Here is a 23,015-nt window from a genome sequence, read left to right as displayed (position 1 = left end):
ATTTTTTTTTATAAAGGACTAGCGTCAACCAGACTCACACTGAGTAACAAAAAAATATTCAGTTTTTGTTTATATATGTATAATGTTGATCAAGTCCACACTCGTTAATAAATAAAACAATTAAATATGTTTTTAGTATTTAAACTTATACACAAAATTAGAATATATTCATGTTCAAAATTTTAAAATATTTTAATTTTAAATTTTAAAAATAAATTAATATAACTAGGTTATATATTAAATTTATTTTTAACAAATGATATAAATAGTTCAAATATCAGTTCAAAATATCGATTAATACAATTTTTTTTATATAATAGATTAAAAAAATTATATATATTTATTTGTAAAGTTTAAAATTTGAACGAATTTCAATTTTGCAAAATTTATAGATTAAAAATATATTTAATCTTACAAAAGGTAATTTTATTTATAAAGGGTTAACGTCGACCAAGCCCACATTAGATAATAAAAGAAAATTAAATTTTTATTTACAACAAGAAGTTACAAAACATAAATAGTGTTTCTTACTGTACCCCGACATCGATTCGCGTGTATTGAATTGATGCAATGGGAGTGTGCAAAGTTACTAAAGAATTTTTGTTGAAAATGAGCAGTGTCAAAAGAGAACCGGGCACACTTTGTTTTGTAATGTTTTATTTTGATTTAAATATGTTTTAATTCATAGAGGAAACTATTCTTTTGTCCTCTAATTAATTTTGTTATGTTTTTAGTATTTAGTAACATTCTCTTTATGTTATCATTATTTGCAAGATTAACCCCTTCACTTCATATTTCAAAATATCGGCCATCTAAACTAAAATATAAGAATGGTTTATTTTTTTAATTTGATTTCCTTGTATTACAATGCAAAAAAAAAAAAACATGAAAAATAAAACAAAAAATACAAAAAAAGAAAGTAAAGAAAACAGAAAATGTGGTGGAAACTGAGAGCAAATTGAAAAAAAAACAACTAACAAAACGTGAGGAGATTAATCGTCATTTGACTTTAATGTTCACGGAAAATAAACTTCTAGAAATTTTTTGCTGTAGGCATAACTTCGCATTAGGAAGCCGGTAAATATTAATGAAAATGATAACCTAATCGCAATAAAATAACTATCAATATTTTTATTGCAATTGGAATTTCATAGTAAAACATAATTCTAAATAAGATATGTGAAATAATTTATTAAATATATAATTTCATAAGTATCTAATAGGACAAAAGAAATATGTACAAATAAGCATAGTATATACTAAAATACCAGACAAAATATTAAAATTTAGGTTTAATAGGTTTGGAAATCTCTTTGCAGGTTAGTTTTAATTAGGTTGCAGGTTAGTTTTGATTAGGTCCTCCAATTTTGGAAGTGATCAATTAAGTCCCTGTTTTGCTAAAATTGAATCAATAATGTCCTTGCCGTTAATTTTAGTAAACGACGTTAACTTTCTAGTGAGGTGGCATGCTGAGGTGGCTTTTAATTAGCACGTGGCACGTTGTGTGGAAACCTTCTCCCCTTCCCCTTTTCCGAAACCTTCTCCTCTTCCCCTTCCCCTTCCCCTTCCCCTCCAACTCCAACCTCACCTTCTCCCATCTTTGGGAAACTTTCTTCTCGCCCTCCCACACCCACCTCTTCAACATCTACATCCACGCCCATCCCCAATCCAACCGTCAAGCGCACCTTCCTTGCCTCCCCATCTCTCATCGTCGCTCGCCGTCTCATTACTGTCGCACTCCTCCACAACCCCCTCAACCTCTACTTCGCCCTCCGCCATCGTTTCGGAGTTGCGGTGACGCACTAATGTCTACGGTTCAGGTTCATGACAGAATCAATATATCTGATACCGAGAGAAGCATTTTTGATAGGCTTCTTGCCACTCTTCGCCACTTTGATCTCAGCTCCATGTCGCAGGTGGCTAGGTTTGCGACAAGGTCACACACTCCATTCATTTTTAGCCCTAATTCCTTCCTTGTTATTCTTTTCGTCCTCTTTTTATTTGTTCTGTTTTGCAGCTTCTGGGAAAAGAGTGCTATGACATCGATATCGCTCTCTGGACAATTTTTTTTCTTCCAAACTATTTCGCAATATGCATAATTAAGTGTGTACTTTTTTTTGTAAAGTTTTTTTTATTATTATCCTTTCTTTTTGCAGCAATATTCCTGACCAATCCAAACATTTATAGCAACTCCTTTCTTTTTTTCAATTTCTTTTTATGTTGGAATCGCATATATGCAATGTTGGTGTTATTTGTTGTAATGTTGCCGAGGTAGAGGTAGCGGAGGAGGGGCGCGGCGGCGACAGGGAGATGGCGTGGGTGTGGGAGGGCGAGAAGAAAGTTTCCCAAAGATGGGAGAAGGTGAGGTTGGAGTTGGTGGGGAAGGGGAAGGGGAAGGGGAAGGGGAGAAGGTTTCAGGAAAGGGGAAGGGGAGAAGGTTTCCACACAACGTGCCACGTGCTAATTAAAAGCCACTTCAGCATGTCACCTCGCTAGAAAGTTAACACCGTTTACTAAAATTAACGGCAAGGACATTATTGATTCAATTTTACCAAAACAGGGACTCAATTGATCACTTCCAAAATTGGAGGACTCAATTAAAACTAACCTGCAAATATAGGGACTTCCGAACCTATTAAACCTAAAATTTATTACATAGAGAAAGCAAAAGTTTTTTCATACAAATGACTGTCACATTGCTGCTTACAAGTTAAATAGATTTAAAAAAATCCAATGTCATAGTGATGATGTCAAATAATCATTTATGCTTTCTTAACTTGAGGAACAGGAATTGGGAGAGTAGGTGGATGGATTTGAAGGAATTTGAAATTAAATTAATTGTTATTTATTTGAGTGCATTTGGAAGTACATGAAAGTGGATTTGGAAGTAAAATTTATGAGAATTAGTGTAGGATTTGATTGATGTTACAGATAAATAAAATTTGTTTAATTGGTAGAAATTAAAGATTATCAAAATACCCCTAGTTATTAATGTAATATAAAATTATAATTGTTAATGTTATATTTAATTCTAAAAAAGTTTATAAAGATGAAAAAAATAAAAATGATCTTTTAAAATAAAATAAATATTATTTAAGTAAAATGAAATAATTATGTTTAAAAAATTGGTTATAAGTAAATAGCAAGTTTTATATAATAAAATATAATTAAAATTGATATAATATAATTACATTTATTTAATACAATCATCTAATTATAATAAAATAAAAGTTCCACCTTCGTGAACTTACGTGGCAACATTTGTAAAATGTTAACGTCTTATCAAGTCATGGGTTGGTGTGAAATTATATGCATATATTCACTACACAACTGAGGTTATATAATTAGGCACAGTGCAACACTATGTTGAAGAATAAGAAAATGAGGAATTGAAGAAAATTGAAATAGTTGAAGCACCACTGTAAGACTAGTATGACAATCCTGTCAGGTCAAAAAAGAGATTTTTTTTTCATTCCCTTTAAATTGCGGCATATTAGAGTATATGTGAAAAGCCAACATCCCGCAATTACTCGCTTTGGGTAGAGTGAAAGCGTTAATAATATTAGAAAACAAATAGAATTACCAATCAATTTCACATCTATAGGTACTAATCCAATAATAGTTTTATATATTTAGGATAATGCATAAGCTATGTCCATGAAAACATATATATATATATATATATATATATATATATATATATATATATATATATATATATATATATATATTATGGATTATTACAAAGATAGAGAAAGAGATAAGCACAAGCAAGAAAAGCTGGTTGAGTTTGTCTATGGTGAACTTTGATTTGGGTGAGAGATATGCATATCCATTGCCTCTTCACACCAATTCTTCGATACGGGTCGCTCTCACCTAGGCTACAGTTGTCCTAATTTCTCTTGTTTCGTCCTCGCTCTATCTTATCTTTATGTCATCAGTCTTTAACCACACTTTATACTTCTTTCTCATACATCATTATTGCTTTATGTTTTCGTATATGCTTTGGTTTGTTATTTATTTTCACTTTAATTATTGTGTTATGTTTGTGGAATGAGGGCTTGAATGAAGAAAATGCATAACTTCAAACACTGAAACTGAGAACTGAGGTGAAGCAAACTAGGACTATTTATTATTATTTGGTACTTGAGTCCTCTTGCTGTCATCATATGTCAGTTGTTGGAGTATGTTTTGGATTATTTGCTCTATTGAATAAACTTTTTATGCTTATTGTTGCGATTGGTGGAAATTCAACCTTTATGTTTGTTGTGTTTCCTCATCCTTAAGACAGGTTTTCGTAGGCTTGCGATCGGTTGTTTTCTTTGGTGGAAAGATGTGTTTGTGAGGATCTTGCTATTATGAATGTGGCATTTGATGTTAGAAAATGTCTAAGGTGTGTAAAGTTAGGGGACCAATTTCCAATATGATGTTTACAGGCACCCTTTTATGCTTTGGTGGAAGAAGAAACTAAAGAGAACATAGATTGTGAAACCATTGGTGAAGGTTGCAATATTCAGACTTGAATGTGGCCAATGCAAATGTTACTTCGATGGAGAAGGGTGAAATCTATGTGTGTTGCTCTCTTTCAAAGCAGAGCTTTAAGGCTGATTTTTTTTTTCTCTTCCTCCTTTGTTTCACAATGTTGGAGAAGTGATGCCAAAGATTTAAAGTGAGATGAAACATGAAGAATTCTTAGCAATGAAAAGGGGAAGAAAGTGACAAGTGGAGATCATAGATGATATACATAGTAGGAACAGAACACCAAGGAAGGGAAGAGATAGTGTGCTTCTTATTAAATCTCACATTGCTTAATTTACAGACTATGAAGAACTATTTGTTATTAAAAAAATTCATTTCAGTTATTTGATACATGGTGTTGTGTAATGACTGCATTGCTAACTATTCTTTTGCCTTTTACTAAAGAATAGCGTGTAGTTAATATGTGAAACAACATACCTTCACTTTTTGTGAGAGTTTTCCAATTTTATTAGTAGGAAACTCTGTAAATTAACTTAATATTTTTATATTCTTAACAAGGAGGAATGTGATGACTTATAAAATTTTATAGACCTTAATTATATATATATATATATATATATATATATATATATATATAATTTTGAAACAAAATTATCAAAAGTTGCATGATATAATTAATTTTTTTACATTGTAAATATTTACCAATCTTGTATATAATGAAAAATAAATACATGAAACTTGTAAAGTTTATTGATAATTTGATTGAACAAAGATTTCAAAATATGTAATTACAAATGTGTTCTCTTGGTAATAGTAATTTATGTGGATTAATTGTTAGGGCAACTTGTCTTTTCTTAAAATAAAATGTCAATTTTGTCATTTAATATCTTGATGTGCATTAGTTAAGTTTATTGCATTTAAATACTAACTTTGACTTAACCTTTAACATATTGGGCATGTTATGGTCAAAATTTTGTCAAAATTTTGTGGTGTCAAGACATTTGTTTTCTAATGTGTAACCCATAAAGGTATTCTGATGTGAAAATTTGCAATTATGGTTTAGGAAAAAAAATTATCGAGTTCCAAGAGAAAGTAGTCAAGGGCCTTCTCCATCATCATGTTAGCGTTGGAGTGGAATTGGAGCTCCAAGACACAATTGAACATGTGTGGGATTCTCCAGAGCTTCTTACCGGTGATCCCCAACAGCGCATGTGCCTTTGATATGGGGTTCCCCATCTACGTCTAACTGGATTGAGATGTTGCGTTTCTACAGAATAGGGTAGACCTTCATGATGTTGTTTTTGCTACCATGGAACGCTGCAGAGGGTTACACACCAAGATTAATACTATGATGATGAAGAAGACAATCTGAGACGCCTTCTTTAATATCGCAATGTTTGTGTTCTTCTTCCTTCTTTCCCTTTCTTTTTTGGGCTAAGACGGTGAAATCCCTAACCCCAATTTCAAATTATGTCAGAACGATTGCGTCTAGGTTTGATGAGATTTGGAGAAGTAGGCACTAGATTACATTGATGAAGATTAACGGGGTTTGGTTTAACTTGGACAGTGACTTTGACGCCCCTCAATCTTTTCTTGATGCACATGAAGTAAGGGAGTTCTTGGATTTTTCATTGGCACAACAAGGGGAGGTTTTGATTATCTTGAATGAAAAGGTATCCATGTGTACAATATCAGATTGATTGCATTTTAGTGTAAAATGTAGCTTTGCTCATTATTATTGTTATTAAGATATATTTTTTCTTTCGTGGAGAAAATGTGGAGAGAAGGAATTGATAAAATGTATGAGCGGAAGGGAAGAACAAATGCAGAGTAAGTGCATGCAAAGATAAAGAAGAGGATGATTCGAAAAGAAAGAACCAATACAGAGTAAGTGCATGCAGATAAAGAAGGTGATGATTCAAATTTGACGTTATTGTGTTGTAAATGTGTTTTGCCACATCACTACATAATTAACATTGTTTCTAGAATATTAAACTTGATTAATACACATTAAGACAATTATGGACCGAGTTGACACTTTTTTAAAAAGGAAAAGAAAGTAAACACAATGTTATGAGAGTGGAAACTATTTCAGCAATTAAACCCAAATTTATTTTCTCTAAATTCAATCTAATAATTTTTTCTATAGCAAAGTCATTTTCATTTTCTCTCTATTAAATAATTGTAACTAAATATTGTTATCTAAGTTTGTCAAAGATTTGAAGTTTCTAAATTTTAGTCATTAAATTTGTAATGTTTCACAATACACCAATGTGACTTTTTCTTTTCTTTTTTAAGATCTCTTAAAAATTGAAAACACATTTTAATATATTTGTTTCTTTCATATGATTGAATTTTTTTTATTTAAAAAGTTTAATAGTTGAGTTATTATTATACATGAATATCATGCTACTTTTTGAAACATGATTTAGGTTTATCAAAACTTTTCTCTTTCACATAGATTGACATACGTAAGCAGTAGCGTTAGGAAAAACTCTACTAGTTGAAAGAGCAACAATTGATTGTTATTTAGATACACATAACACTCATGAGCTAAAAAAGAAAACATAACTATGTGTAGATTTAGAATCTTTCTCATTTGCATTATTAGAATTTGTGAAAGGAAGCAAGTCTTCTTCGTAAAAGAATTCCAAAACCAATAATTTCCTTTATAAGTAGCTTAATATTCTTTTGTAACTTGTAAATGCAACTACAGTGGTTTTGATGAATACTAACTAGTTAAGGTAACATGAAACTTTATATGGGACGTTATAGTTGTAAGATATTTCAAACCTCTAACTAACCATTTGTTTAAAATAAGTGTCACTTATAATTGCATCATCAACATCTTTGTTAATTTTAAATTTAGGAACTATTAGATTTTTTACATGGTTGCTCTAAAACATTCCAAACTTCTTCAAGGACAATTAATTTTAGACATGAAAAATCCTTCTCGTTTTTGCAAAACTTCAATTTCAAGAAAAAATCTCATCTTTCCTAATTAGTCATATCATCAAAAGCTTGCATAATAGACTTCTTAAACTCAATCATCATGCCTTCATCATCACTAATATAAATCAAATCATGAACATAAATGATAATAATTAATATGTTATCTCAATTAATATTTATTTTTGTGAACAAAGTTTTCTCGTTTGGACATTTTTTAAACTCTTCCTTCAAATATATGATTGAACAATGCTCTTGGGGCTTACTTTAGGTTGTATAAAATTATATATAGTTTGCATACCTTGTGTTCTTTCCCATTCTTTACCTATTTTTTGGGTTGCTCATTTTACAATCTCACTTATTTCTCCTTGAAGGAAACGGAATTTGCATCCCACTCAAGAATGTATCATCTATGCATGTTGCAACTAACTCTAACCATTTACAATATGGTCCAACTCTATAAAAGGAGACATGAGAGAGGCATTTGGAAGATCTCATATAATTCGTGTAGCTGTTTTCCTCCAAACACCTTATTCTTTCTTTTATTTTCATATTATTTTCATCATGTTTTGTAACCCTTCATGAGCCTCTAAAATTGGTTTCCTTGTAATTTCAAATAATGGATTCTAAGATTTTAAATAAATAACGAGTTGTTCACTTTATTTATTTATTAGAGTTTTCAATCTTAAATTTTATTTATTGCTTAAGATTGTCTTGAAATGATATTGACAGTCATGCATAATAATTAATAATAACTCACTATTAATTTTCAATTAGTGAACCTTGATGTGAGTTAAATAGTAATATTATACATGTATAAAAGTGTTATTAGTTCTTTTTATTTAGGATGGAATAAGTGAGAAAAATTAAAATGAATTCATTATTATAATCTAATCAATTAAATATTTAACAAGTTTTTACTTAATAAAAAGATAAATAAAAATTTGATATTTTAATCATATACAATAAAATATAAATTGAATCTTAATAATATATGGTGAAATAAATAATGTTCTAAAAGATCAACTGAGTAGTTACCTTAATTAATTTAACTTCTTTAACTTTTAAAATAAAGTTTTGAAAAGACAAGAAAATCAACCTAATTTTGCATAATTGAATTAAATCTTTTAATTTATTTTTCATTTTTTTAATTGTTCTTATTAAATTGCAAAGTAATCTCCCTTATTTTGCTTTCGAAATGCCTATAAAGTTTTTTTTTTCTTTATTAGAATTATCATTGTAGAGATTTAAGTAGTTTATCATTTAGTTTTATTTATTTATATTTAATTTGTGCATAGCATTCTAACACTATTTTATTTATTTTTATTTACTCCAATTTTTTTTTTATTTTTGTTTTATATTTCTAATCCTTATATGTAGGTTTTATAACAACTTAATGTAGTTTAAATCAATTCAATATTTATTAGGAGATATAGGTTAGTTTTATCTTAACTACTCTAAGAACACTGTAATTGCACTGAAAAAATAGAATTAATTTGATAACATCTATTATCACTGATGCTTCAAAGCTTAAAGAAATAAAGTTGGATGATCACTCATAATGTCTTGTATCATATATAGGTCACTGATTTGTCTTCACCACTCACAAATCTTTCCATTCAAGCTTGTGTCCTCCTTTCTTCTATTATTTTCATTACTAACATCACTCTCTCATCATTATTGAAAGCATCATCACCCAAACCAATTATGCTTCTATGTCTTCTTTATAAATTTGCTCTTTTCTTCCTCAAATATTACATATCCTTACAAACTACAATCCTCTTTGTCTTGGGATAAAAAACGAACTAACCCTTTCACTCATCACCCAACATGATACAAGGAAAACGCTTATCAAGTTTACCTCTTTTTGCCTATTCATGTGTTATGCAACCCCAAACTTTTGAAGGTGTTCTCACTACAAAAAAAAAGGGCCTTACCGAAGGCCAAAATCCCTCGGAAACAGCCAAAAGCCGTCGGAAAAAGACATTTACAGACGGCCTACCGACGGCCATCGAGCCGTCGGTAAATCTCTTGTCGCTAACAATTACCGACGGCTTTTGGCCTTCGGTAATTACCGAGGGCCAAAAGCCTTCGGTAATTACCGAGGGCCAAAAGCCTTCGGTAATTACCGAGGGCCAAAAGCCTTCGGTAATTACCGAAGGGCAAAAGCCTTCGGTAACGACCAAAGGACAGAGGCAAACTAAGAAAATCATCCAGGTAAATCAAAACACACACCCTTGAAACATTATATTTTTTAAAAGACAAGAAAAAATATATCAGAGAAGGAAAATGCATAAATTTAAACACTTCTTTATAAAATAAAAATTAAAGAATGAGATTCAGAGGCAAAACAGAAGTACAACTAACTAAGGTCTAAAACAAAGGGTGCCTTATGTGGCAGCAATCTCAAAACTAAACATCTTCATAAAAATGTAAGAAGAAAATGCCCTAATGCCCTCAGCTGCTTGGATTGGTCTATTTGATCTAAAGCTACAACCTCTTCCACGATATCCACCCCTACCACAGCCACGCCCTGCAACAAAATTTAATTACAATTGTTAAATAAAATTAAATGCAGCTTATTAGTTAACTTAATATCAGTCACAATAACAAAAATTATTGTTACATAGAGCATCTCAATAAGCTTAAAAATCAAAAGGTGCTGGGTGAAATATTTCCCCTTCCCTATCAGCAATATTGGCAGCAAAAATATCATCTACTGAGGCGAAATAGAAAACATGTTCAGGGGGAAGGATTCATCCACTTGATCAATTCATACATAACACACAAAGAAAACTAAATTTTACATGATATTTTAATACCACTTCAACATTATTTTAATACACTGTATACCTGCAATCATATACCATAACAGCAGCACCATTAGTTTATAACCAATAATTTAGTCCCTTTCAATAGAAGATATATGATCAATAAAACAGAGTGGCAAAGAGATCAGAGCAATTTAATTATCACATAAGGCATTATTAGTACTTATTGACTATCCTGCAGCAAACAGAAAATGGTTAAAGATGTTATACTTATTTTGAGCTTATTTAAGCTTCCATTTAATCTAAGCATTTTTTTTAAGTTTTGAGAGAGTTTATAAAAATAAGAAAAAGTGAAATAAGTTTATCCCATAATCTAAAATCAACAATAAGAAGTTAAATGATTTTAACTTTCTCTAAAAGATTATTTTAACTAATACGTAAATACATTTTATCGTATAATAATGTTTTTTCATTCTTAATTTTTCCCTATCAATACTTTTGGAAAAAATTATCCAAACATGATCATATTCAATGTCCCCAAACATGATAAATACCTTAATTCATTTTATCATATTTTACATAAGACTTCATTATTCATTAAGCTGTTTACCCCAAACTGTAATTTTTCTTTTATTAATACACCAAATTATTCCATGAATTTACAAGAATCAATGAATCTGATCTCGGAAACAATAAAATGTTATTTTAACCCTTGAGTCTATCTTTTGTCAATTCACCAATAAAAATAATATTTATATAGTTAAAAATTGATGGGTTCTAGTAATTCTGAGACTAATTTTGTGGTTTTCAGAATCTCAAGTGGTATTTAATTGCAAATGCTCACAGGGACAATTTGACACAAAAGTAAACACATCATAATAGCACATGATAAACTAAAAATATAGCTACTAGCAATTCCTCCAAACTTAACGTTATCAGTTCAACCCTCAAACATAGGTGACACAAATAAGTAACTAGCGGACGCAACTAATGGAGGAATCTGATTATTTCTTGTGCATAACGAAAGAGGAAAAACAAAAAGAAAACAGTTAGAAAATGGAAATGAAGAGGAAGCCTAACCTTTAGAGAGAAATTGAGGGCCACAAAAGAAATTGAAGCCTAAGCCTTAAATCTGCGACGCCCACACCGCCCATCAACGCCCCAACCACTAGATCGCGTTGGAAATTCTTCACACCACAATTGAACACCTTATCTTGCCAAAGTTTCAATCTTTTCCCCTCTGAGTCATCTTCCTCTGCGCTCATGCTTCGATTCCTTGCCACCGCCTCTACAACTCACTAACTTTGCTCAAAAGGGAACACACCCATCAATATCATTTGTTTTTTCTTAGAGAAAACCCAATTCGGAGCAATTTATATCACTCTGGAACCAAGCTTATCCCTTTGCCGAAATTGGGTCAATTTTTTGGTAGTGAAAGAGAAAGCAAAGTAAAAATGCGGAAAGATGAAAAAGAGTCGAGGAAGAGGTGTTTGCAGGGAAACTGTTTGGCCTCAGCGTCGAGGAAAATTTGGTCTTTGCACACAGCGGAGAAAACGACGCCGCTGGGGTTGACGAAGGGGAGAGGACAGGGTTTGGCGGAGAGGGGCTTGGAGGAGAGGAGTAAGAGCGCGTCCTGGAAAACGTCAAAGAGGGGTGATTCGGCGTCGTTTTGGGAGAAGGGAGAGTCCATCAGTTCGAGGAAGGAGGTATGGCAGTGGGGACAAAGGAGAGGCGAGGGAAGGAGCGTGAGGGACACACTCATATCGCATTCGTGGCACCAGTAGGTCTTTGCTTCTGGCTCCCCCGTCGTCGCCATCGGAAGTATTTCCCTCTGTGAATGATTATGAACTTAAAAGGGAGGCACCCTCCGCGATTGCACGAACCCGCTCAACCACCGGAAATGCTCGCGCTCTTCATAACACCGCTATGCCAACAGAAGATGGAAGGGACCGATGATGCGCAAACAAAAGGAAACCAAACGAAAGAGGAGAAATTTCGGAGGGAACCAAACGAAGGAGGATAAATTTGGGGGTACCCTCACACGCCCTTAGATTTCAATTTCGGGGGAAGAGAAGGGAGAAATTTGGGGGAAAGGGATCTGCTGAAATTGCAAATGAGCGAGGAAATACCCAAAATTTAGGTTAAGTCATGGTGCACAATACCGAAGGTTCATATCCGCCGGTAAATTACGGCATATCGCAAATTACCGAAGGACACTTGGCCGTCTGTAATTATCCGCCGGTAATAAACGCTTTTCTTGTAGTGTCTATTCAAGGTTTCGCTCTACCTTTACAACAAGTGTTGAACATTAATTCAACAAATAGAATGCCCAATTTATAACTTCATCCCAATAGGATTTAGTTAAATTTTCCTTCTTTGTCCGTCCACAAACACTTCATAGATGTCTCTACTTCATTTTTCACTAGTTTCTTATAAGTCTTGAAAACTAATATGATTTTTCAAAAAGCAAATAGATACAACCCTTATGATTGTGATCATCAAATGAAACACAAGAGATATTTTTCCAATGTGTGTTATAGCCTTTTATTATTAGTTCACAAATATTTGCAAGTATGAATTTAATAAATAATGATAGAATGACACACTTTTACATTTATTTAATACATAATATAAAGATAAAATAATCATAAAAAATAAATTTTTGTATTCTTTTCAAAAAAAGAGTAGAAAATAAAAAAATAATAATCTCAAATCAACATAAAAAATTTATGTATATTAAAATATTATTTTCAATTTTAATATCTTTCTAAGACTCCCTTCATTAGGTGTATCAAGGAGAAGGTTCACGGAAAAGACAATATCAATAAGATCTAAGTACAATCATATAAAGGAGATATCACTCTCTACCCAAAACCTTAAGGCAATGTCTAAATGAGTTAATGGGTCTTTCTTCTTTATATAATGTTCTACTACTTGAATAATGGGTCTTTCATCTTTATATAGTGCTCTACTTTCTCATTTTTCCAACACTTTTATTGAGAAGAATAATAATAAAATTGGTATTCATCTTCATGTGCAATCAATCCTTTCCTTTGATGATAAATACTATATATCCTTTGATTTATGAGAATGGCAATTGAATCAAAATAGTTAACCAATATCTTTGATTTTCTCGATTAATAAGAGTTTATTCTCTCTATTATAACATCAAAAAGCTTTTCATATTGTAATGGTAACAATTCTTATTCTTTATACGGTCTAGGAAAATTTTATTTTGATACACTTAATTTTTTTACTTTTTATTTTCTTTTTTTTTAAATTACAAAAGTTAACTCTTTTAAAACTATTTTATCCTTATTAGGTGTGTCAAATGAAAATCAATGTATGTATACTATATATAAGAACAGTAATATCAAATTTATTTTTTTCTTACTTCCAAAATTATCTAACATCAATACGAAAGTCTTTCGTTATTTCTAATATTTTATTAATTTTACTTTTTTTAACATCTTGAATAATATATTATTATTTAACTTATTGATCAGGCAAATAAAAAAACAAAATAATATTCCGAAAATACTATATATACGCTAAATTTAAATTCTCAAAGAGCCTATATATATATATATATATATATATATATATATATATATATATATATATATATATATATATATATATATATATATATATATATATTAGTAAATTAATTGTTATAAGAAAAAGACGAGATGAAAAACTTTCAGAAAAGATCCTATAATAAAAGAAAGAAGTTTAATTGACATCAATGTCTTACTTGGACGTGAAACCAGAAGTATTTCCTTCCTCTCGTGCGAAATTCCTTGTGTTCTTCAGTGGGTTAAAACAAGAATAAGCATAAGCTATCTTTCATGTCTTACCAATGAAGCAAAGCTTACAGGAGACTTTCTCCCTCACAAACTGTAACCAAACCCCAAAGAATCATTTTTAAATATTCAAAAACAAAAGCAGAAAATCACCCAGAATTTCAAAACATGGAGAAGATGGAACATTTCAGCCATATCCACCCTCTTCTGTTAAAGCAAGAAAAGATAGATAACAACAACCTAGTCCTTTGCTCAGCTTGTGAAAACCCAATTTCAGGTCCTGTCTTCAGCTGCGACAAATGCAACTATATACTTCACAAAACATGCGCAGAAATGGCACGCCATGTCAAACACCCATTTCACCCTCAACACCCCCTTGTTCTCCTTTCCACTTCCCCTTACGAGGGACGTTACATATGTGATTCCTGTAGAGGCCTCTTCCGAAACTTCGTGTACCATTGTTATATCTGCAGCTATGACCTTGACGTCTCATGTGCTTCTCAGTGCAACCCGGATGATGGCCATAAGCACGAGTTCATGTCAGTGACAAATCCACAATCGTTTGTTTGTTATGCTTGTGGCTTGCAAGGAAACGAGGGTCTCGCTTGCCTATGCACCATTTGTCAGATTTGGGTTCATTCTAGCTGTGCTGAATTGCCTCTTGCTGTTAGAATAAAAAGCCATGACCACCCTTTGAAGCTCACTTATGACCTTCATCACATTTATGGTTTCTGGGGTAGCATAACTTGCGGTGTTTGTAATGGAGCAATGAGTGCAGCTTTTGCGGGTTACTTTTGTTCAACGTGCAGATTTCCCGTGCATTTGAAGTGTCTACAAGAAGATTTAAGAGATGAGTGGGAGGCCGCAGCAGAGGATGAGAAATCATCCACGTACTATGAAACTGATGAATCCTTGGATATTGATTTTACTTATAGTTTCTTTGGTCATGAACATTTGTTGAAGTTGAAGGATGAAGAGAGTGATCTGCGATATTCTGGTAAACTCTGTGATGGGTGTAACCAACCCATCATGCCACCTTTATTTTCTTGTGAAGAAGAAAATTGTGGCTTCATTTTGCACCAAAGTTGTGTTGAATTACCAAGAACAACGCTGCACCCATTTCATGCACACCCTCTAACTCTTCTCCCCAAGGCACCAAACTATGATGGCATTTATAGGTGCGATGGATGCAAAAGATTGAGCAATGGTTTTGTGTATCGATGTGATGTGTGTCAATTCGACCTTGATGTATGTTGTGGTTCTCTTCAAGAGAGAATTGAACATGAAAGTCACGTGCATCCCTTGCTCCTCGAGAAGACGACCGTTGCTAGGCAATGCAAAGGTTGTCATCGTTGGTCGAAGCATGTGTTTGTGTGTGAAGTTTGTGAGGATTTTGCCATTGATTGTGGATGTGCTACTCTACCGCGTGGAGCATGGTGTATGTACGACAAGCATCCTCTAAGTCTAAACTATTTTGCTGAAGGTTTGAGGGAATATGAATGTGGTATTTGCAATGAAAAAACTTGTCCGAAGCAATGGTTTTATTACTGCGATGACTGTGATTATGGTGCTCATCCTTATTGTGTTGAAGGCAAGTCTAGGCTTGTGAAGTTCGGAGGCAGTTTCCAATATGATGTTCACTCACACCCTCTTGCTTTGGTTGAAGAAATTGATCAAAACACTAAATGTGAAGCATGTGGTGAATGCTGCAATGGCTGGACACTTGAATGTGGGCAATGCAAAATCTACTTTCACCGTGAAGGACAGTGTTTTTGGAAACAATTTAAGAAGAGCGCCAAGTATTTGGAGTTGTCAGGAATTACGAGACACAGGTATGCAGCAAACGTGTTAACCTCCACGCCCAATATATAACTAACCACAAAGCGAGAGCCTGAAGATAAACCACTGCCTCACTGTCCTCTTAATTAAGAAAACCAATGTTCCTCATGTTATATCTGCAATTAAATTTATTGATTTAATGTTAGTGTCCGCGTTTCTCATATTTATGTTTATGCAAGACATTCCTTGTTCAAATGTAAGACAAGTTGTTTCTCACAAGTAATGTCAGTACATGGACTACTATTGAAAACGTTTGTGCAAGTACTATTTTATCTTGTGTATCTTCTGAGACTTGATGTAGATACTGTGTTTGGTTTGCGGTTACAAACATGCAAATGTCCTTTCAGTGGAAAAGAGATAAATTTTTGTTTTTCATTTACTTTTATTATTCGTCTTAAAGAGGGAACTTTCAATCCCAAATGCTTTTACATATCCAACAATGTACAAGCCCACCAAAAACTTGGGAGAAAAAATATGTGATTTGCATTTGTATTATTGTATATATCAACCAAAGTATACAAAAGTCAATTTAGTTCTCGTGTGGAGATTATATTTAGTTTAAAAAGAATGATTTTAAAAAGTTAAACGAGCTATCATTAAACTGTTATTTTGAATAAGAAAAATTAAAAGAGCTATATTTAATGGGAGCACAACATATACAAATTTGGAAGACATCCTTAATACAACCTTGGGTTACCTTTTACGAAATTTATTTACCAAGCAAAGGATGCGTAATGAATTTGGTCAACCATAGTTCTACCAAGATAAAAAAAAACAATTTCCAAAAAAAAAAGTATTGAGGTAAGGATGTGTTCATATAAAAATAAAAGCAAGTAAAGAATGTTAGGAAACTAAAATACATTCCAAACCAATTAGGTGGTTCGCACTTAAAATAAGAAGGGAGGGGCAGATAAAAAGACTTTCATACGTTTGAAACATTCCTCAAAATTGTCCAAAATATCCACGAAATTTTCATATGCATACATTTTTTTATGTCAGAAGCTTTATTCGTTTAAAGGAGTATATATATATATATATATATATATATATATATATATATATATATATATATATATATATATATATATATATATATATAACTAAAGTCGTTAACTTTGACAGGAAAAACCATGCCTGTTAAAAATCAATAATCGCTTTAAATTAGAAATCACGTTACTATTCTTTCCACCGGTAATAAACAATGAGAATAATGCGTATACAATCCTTAGTAATAAATATTAGCATAAAATTGTAAGGAGAGTCTCACGCATCATCAGTCTGCACCGTAAGGTCCTGTACACCCAAATCATGGCATAGGCCATGCACAAATTCTAGTATTGGCCGATCGTTTGTCCCTTGATTTACCTGTCAGCATGACCCACTAAATAGTCAACATTTACATTAAATCAACTTAATAAAAAGAAAAGAAAACATGGCACACTAACATGACCAAATTTTTAAAATAAAACTCAGGTTGTACAACAGATAAACAGCGATTCACTTGGGTACCGGCTTGAACAAGACTACTACGCGTTAGATGGATGTAAATCTAGACATATACTACTTATTATATTCTAATGGTGTAAAAGTTTCAGTTTTTTGCTACCACTAGTCAAATACCTGTATTGACAAAGGATTAGAGATCAAATAATAAATTACCTTCACTACAAGTGAACCAACCACATGACCTGGTACTAATTCCCAAAAACGAACCTGGGAGACTTCCACTACATCTTCCCGAGCATAAATCTGAACGGAATATACAAAATGTAGAAGTGACACATTGATGTATCAAATTAAAAACGCAAAACTTAAATAACAGACTAAAGCAAGCAAAGTGTATCTATCACCACAGCCCCAAGATTCGATCTGGGATAGAAAGTTAAAAAAACCAGTTCCCAAAAAATAAATAGAAACTTAAATATCATTTAACAAGTGGAGCAAAACACAATTTGCTCAAGAAAAAGTAACAACCTGTCTCAAGCATTTATTCAAAGCAGTAGTTGGGATGCTAGGAGGCGCCATTTGGAGCAAGATACCACCAGTTGCCCTAAAGAGAGGCAGAACAAGAATAAAAACAGCAACAGAAACAAGTCCTAAACACAAGACTTCTGCATTCTGAACCCTATAATGAAGGAAACAGAAATAAGTCAAATTACAATATCTAAAGTAATGATGGTAGGAAGCTGTCAATTTTTTATTTTCAAGTTTTCATTATATCACTCTAGATTATTAGAAAATGAAATTATATTTACCTGATTGACAATAACCAGGATGCCAATATCAGACCTGCACTGAGAAACCATTGAAGTATGTAAGCTCAATATTATTTGTACATGGTTAAGAAAATGCGCTAGCATTCATGGGGTGTTACTATCATACACATGGCAAACAACATAAATCAAAGAATATCTACCTGCGAATGGAATCTGCAAGAACATGCAGGAAAACAGAGTGGTGATTCATATCTTCTGCATTTCTGTAAGCTGCAAAACATATTCCAGAAGAAACATTTAATGATTAATTATTATAGGTCAAGGCTCAAAAGTAGGAAAAGGTTAGATCAAGTCAATTTAAGAAGATCTAATAAATACCAACCAAGATTAATCCGAGCATAGTTTCTGAAGAACCATACACCAACGAGATTCACAAATAAATTGGTCACTGCAGAAACAATCAAGTAATGCCTACAAGAAGAACGTAGTCGGCATAAATAAAAATTAGAAGGAAAAAAAATAAAAAAAAACAACTGTTAAAATGAAAAAGGTCACAAACAAACAATCCCTTCTCATTCTAAAAGGAACACAATCAAAAAATGTGATGAAGGCAGCAGCAAAATCTAGAATACATATTTTTGAAGATGACGTCTAAAAGTCAATTGTAATTTTTAGCCATTTACAATAGGCATCCTTAAGAAACGTATTAATTTCGTTTCCTTTCATGGGCCTTTTTTTGGTGGATATTTCCAAAATTTATGTTGTTATTTAAATTCTATTTATGTTTATTAGAACAGAGTTACTTATTTTATCCTACTATTTTGATAAAGTTTGACTACTTCAGCAAAAGTGACGTGATAAGGAAGCAATTCATTGCTTTCTCTTGGGTACAATGAAAAAGAACCTTCACGCCTATGATCAACTCAACTGGTATTAGATGAAAAAGAGAAACACATATGAATGCAAGAGGCTAGAGATACCCCAAGAATCTAGATAACCCAGAGTCTCTCCTCAACTAACTTCTTGTTCAGTTTGCTGCCTAACTACTCAGAGCTGTGCTGTTTTACTAATAGGATCCCATTCCATCTAGCTATTTCTCCCCCTCAAACTTACTATTTAAACCTATTAATACCCTTTTTATTACTAGTGCCTATCAGTCTAGGTTAAACAAATATTTGATCCCTTTCAGAGGAAGCATAAAACCTCCACCTGGTCAACTTCTTAACTATTCCAACAAATCCTAAATCCTAATATCAACGGACAGATACTGTTTACAACCCCATCAAAGCCATCGATAGACACTTTAGCCCATGTAATAAGCAAAAGCTCATTACAATCCCTATGTTATAACCTTGGGTTTCTCAACAAACCCTGATTTTGCTCTCTTAAATCCTGCACTTAGTGCTTTTCTTCATCACAATATGGATAGAACATACCAATTATGACACCAATAGCAATCCTTTGTTAGCATCAAATGGAACCCAGCTCAACCACAAAATTTTCATTTCTAACTTTGAAAACCATTCAGTCAATCTTTCTGCTGCTGGATATGTACTATACTTAATCGTAAGAAATAAAACACTGAAACTGTACAAACTTACTTGTGCTCTGATTCATCTTGTATGAAGGCATGAAGGGCCTCAACCGCTAGGGAGAATGACATAAACAAAAGAAACAGCTGTCTACACAAGCAGCAGAAGAAGAAAATTCAATATGTTAGCGCATATGATGTAAATGTACTGAATAGAAGAGAAAAAATGAAATATGTCTGCAACAGTTAATTTAAAACAGTCACACAAATTTGTTTGCCCCTTATACAAGTGATCATTTAAATACTGAACTCAACAATGCAAAATCCAACCAGAATGTCATGTATTATCCACTCTATGCATTTGCTTAGGGTCTGTTTGAATAAACATTTCTATAAGCACTCATAAAAGAAGAAAACAATAAAGAAATGATATAAATTTTTGCACAAGTAAAATTAACTTATAGACAAATTAAATTAGCTTTTGAAAAAGTTAATACGAGAGAGTTTCAACAAATTAGCCTATACATAAGCTAATTTTAGCTAATTGAAAAGTTTATTTAATTTTCTTCTTGAAGTGTTAACGGAGAAGTTGATCCAAACACATCCTTAGTCAAAAAGATAGCTTTCAGCAACTCAATTCAGTTAAACGTTCCAATCTAAAAATGTATTTTACCATTTATTGTGCAATAGCATTCAGCATTTTGCAAGATTTTGAGAAAAATACCAATTTCCACAGATACAAAAAATTTGTTCTGTTTTTACATTAGGGACAAAAATTACATGCTACCACCTTATCAAAAACCAGAAAGGAACCAAACCTGATTAGAGATCAGCACCATAATCTCCCCAACTTACTTTTACATGGTTACTAATTTTATTATAGAAGCATCATTTTAGTAACAACAACAACCAATCAATTCACTAGATAGACAGTAACAACAGCTGCAGTGAATGAAATAAGGAATACTTACGGCATTTGTAAATGCAGACAAGACTTCTAGCCTTTTATACCTGAAATTAAATCATATTAGTTCAAAAATTATAGACAGGGTTGAAATGCTTAATAAAAAGGTAATAGTAGTTCAAAATAATACCTATAGTATTATCACACAAGGAACAATAATTAGACATGTTTGCATGTGTATAATGTATGTATGTGTGCATGTTGAACATCATTATAATTGCTTAAATTGACAAACAAGATTTATGTAAGTGCTGATTGGAGAACAGGGATAGGCCACAAGATCAAGTTGAGAATGCATGGAAGGATTATTTTTAAGTAGAGAAGGGGAAAGTAAAAATTTGCAGTAAAAAGAAAATGTAAGTGCAAAATGGATGGTTTGTTTGTTTGTTTAAAGGAGAAATAATAATTGGGCAACTAAGGGAAAGTGAGAGACATTGAGCTGAAACTGTATTTGAGACAGCACAGATACTTCATTTATATTGAGAAAAAGAAATTAATACAATAAATAGAGGAGATTTGATATCCTCTAATATTAAAGATATGATAGGAGAATAAATAAAAATATTCCTAATTATATATATAATCTAGATATTTCTAATTATATACATGTACTCCTTATTGCAATGGTTATAACAGAAACTTACACAATAGGTTTCTGACTTTCCAAGTTCTAAAGAAACATGTCTACTCATTAATGTTGTGTCAAAGTCTTGTCTGACCATGTTGGAACAGCTAAAAATACACTTTTAAAATTCAACACTTCAATGGGGTGCCTGACACATGTCATGCATGTGTCACTGTTGTGTCACACACGTGTCATATGTGTGTCGGAGTCAAACATGTATCCAACACAGAGATACACCATTCAAGAGTCATGTCCATGCTTCATAGTCTATGATTAAGTAATTGTTGGGGCACATTCATATTCTTGAACCTTGAATACAAAATATAAACGATGACACAGACGAATGGAAAAATGTTATCTTTTAGTAAATAAGATGCATGCAGATAGATATGGACACATGAATATGTGTATTAGATTCAAGCTAAGTGCAAGTATAACAATAGTGAACCAACTAAGTCACACATACTTCCTACAGTTGCCAGTTTACCTACATCCTCATTCAATAAATTCATCTTGTTCCTGTTTCAGAAAAATTCATAACTCAATCCCTTAATCTTTCATGGGAATTGAGAACTAGCTCTCCGGACAAGAACTCAAGAGAAACATAGAAGCCAAAGGTAGATTCTTCAGCTCTCAAAACTAAGGAACATCAGGTAGTAAAGAACTAACAAGTTCCCTTTAGCACATGGGAGAAAACAATCATGTTTTGTATAGAATGTAGTCAATGTACAATTTTGCCATATATATTCACTCATCCCTTACGAATTCTGCAATTTCACAAATGGCACAACTGTACATGAAAATTTCCAATACTAGTAATCATAATAGTAACAAAAGCAATTATAGGGGAAAAGAGGCAATTATAGGGTATTTCCAGAAGAACTGTTTAAACGACCACTTTAGGAATCAAAATTCAGTTATACAATAAACTGCGTCACGTAATTAAGTACAAAAAACTGATGGAGCACTGTTGACAAGTACATGACAATAAATGAACAAATCTCACCCATAAGTATACTCTCGATCGGCTTTCTTCCTAGACATAGCCATAACAAATAACGAAAATGTAAGAAGACCACATCCAAAAGTCAAGTGAACCGCATCAGACACTAAACCTGAAAAGGCAAACGGGGTAGATCAAAACGTCAGCAGAGATTCTATTCAAATTCAGTTGACATTAATCGTTACACCAAAACCAGAGAACGGCTTTGAAAAGTAAAATTAATTTCCATGCATCACGTGTACAAACTCGCGAAATCACGAATATAAGTAATAAAAAGTAACGAGGATATGAATTTGAAAATTTAATGAAAAATCAACGCTGATTGAATCTGACCTATGCGGCCTGTGAAGAGGCCAATGAGCAATTCGGTAGTGGAGTACGCGACATTGAGCGAGATCATCAGGAAGAGCCTCTTCATAAACCTGTTTCCAGACCTAACGTTGCGGAAGACGGAGAAAACAAATGAGGAGAAGGACGATTTATGGAGCGAGGCGGAGCGCTTATCGTCACTCGCGGACCAGTAGAGGTGGTGGTGTAGGCCGTGTGCGGGAATGTCTATCGGCGTGTGAGGTTGTTGGAAGGAAGATTGGCGCGAAAAGGCGAATCGGCGATCGGTGGCGCCACCGAAGCCGAAATCGCCGTTGATGGAAGTGAGAGACTCTCTGGCTTCCTCCATCTAGGAAACCGGAAAAGATCGACGGGGGAGAAAGAAAGCAATGGAATTTGATTGCGGCTTTGAGGTTTAGGTTTGAAGAAGGATTGTAAAATAGCTGCGAACCAAAAACAACCAGATTTTGTTCTTTCACTCAAATTGAAACTTCCCCTTTTCCAG

The 23,015-nt window shown here is 32.8% G+C and overlaps 2 protein-coding genes, 1 long non-coding RNA gene and 1 other non-coding gene across 4 annotated transcripts; 2 read left to right on the top strand and 2 right to left on the bottom strand.

Annotated features, from left to right (window-relative positions):
- The first annotated feature begins 4,874 nt into the window (after positions 1–4,874).
- On the top strand, positions 4,875–4,987 carry LOC148206430 (U5 spliceosomal RNA). The gene has a single exon (XR_015784003.1). It is a non-coding gene; the product is annotated as a U5 spliceosomal RNA (small nuclear RNA).
- A 4,731-nt stretch (positions 4,988–9,718) lies between these two features.
- Positions 9,719–12,459, bottom strand: LOC148206429 (uncharacterized). Its single transcript, XR_015783595.1, has 2 exons — positions 11,280–12,459; positions 9,719–9,961 (listed from the first exon to the last, which is right to left on the bottom strand). It is a non-coding gene; the product is annotated as an uncharacterized LOC148206429 (long non-coding RNA).
- Positions 12,460–14,173: 1,714 nt separating this feature from the next.
- On the top strand, positions 14,174–16,034 carry LOC148206428 (uncharacterized). Its single transcript, XM_088104295.1, has one exon. It carries the CDS (start codon positions 14,174–14,176, stop codon positions 15,875–15,877), a length of 1,704 nt encoding a protein of 567 aa, XP_087960421.1. The 3' UTR covers positions 15,878–16,034.
- A 945-nt stretch (positions 16,035–16,979) lies between these two features.
- On the bottom strand, positions 16,980–23,015 carry LOC148206427 (metal tolerance protein C2-like). Its single transcript, XM_088104294.1, has 10 exons — positions 22,517–23,015; positions 22,187–22,295; positions 20,563–20,602; positions 19,662–19,738; positions 18,443–18,531; positions 18,261–18,330; positions 18,100–18,138; positions 17,819–17,969; positions 17,504–17,593; positions 16,980–17,209 (listed from the first exon to the last, which is right to left on the bottom strand). Exons 1-10 carry the CDS (start codon positions 22,857–22,859, stop codon positions 17,108–17,110), a joined length of 1,110 nt encoding a protein of 369 aa, XP_087960420.1. The 5' UTR covers positions 22,860–23,015; the 3' UTR covers positions 16,980–17,107.

This window comes from Vigna umbellata, chromosome 1 (genome assembly GCF_029865625.1).
Source record: "Vigna umbellata cultivar VRB3 chromosome 1, Vumbellata_1.0, whole genome shotgun sequence".
Taxonomy (NCBI): domain Eukaryota; kingdom Viridiplantae; phylum Streptophyta; class Magnoliopsida; order Fabales; family Fabaceae; genus Vigna; species Vigna umbellata.
Note: the sequence above shows the minus strand (reverse complement) of the source record. Positions and strands in the feature narration are given on the sequence as shown.

Coding starts and splice junctions, on each gene's coding strand:
- LOC148206428 (XM_088104295.1), top strand. CDS start 14,174: ATGGAGAAGATGGAACATTTCAGCCATATCCACCCTCTTCTGTTAAAG.
- LOC148206427 (XM_088104294.1), bottom strand. CDS start 22,859: ATGGAGGAAGCCAGAGAGTCTCTCACTTCCATCAACGGCGATTTCGGC. Junction 18,331..18,442: donor CTATGCTCGGATTAATCTTG/GTTGGTATTTAT, acceptor TATGTTTTGCAG/CTTACAGAAATGCAGAAGAT. Junction 17,970..18,099: donor TCCTGGTTATTGTCAATCAG/GTAAATATAATT, acceptor CCTTCATTATAG/GGTTCAGAATGCAGAAGTCT.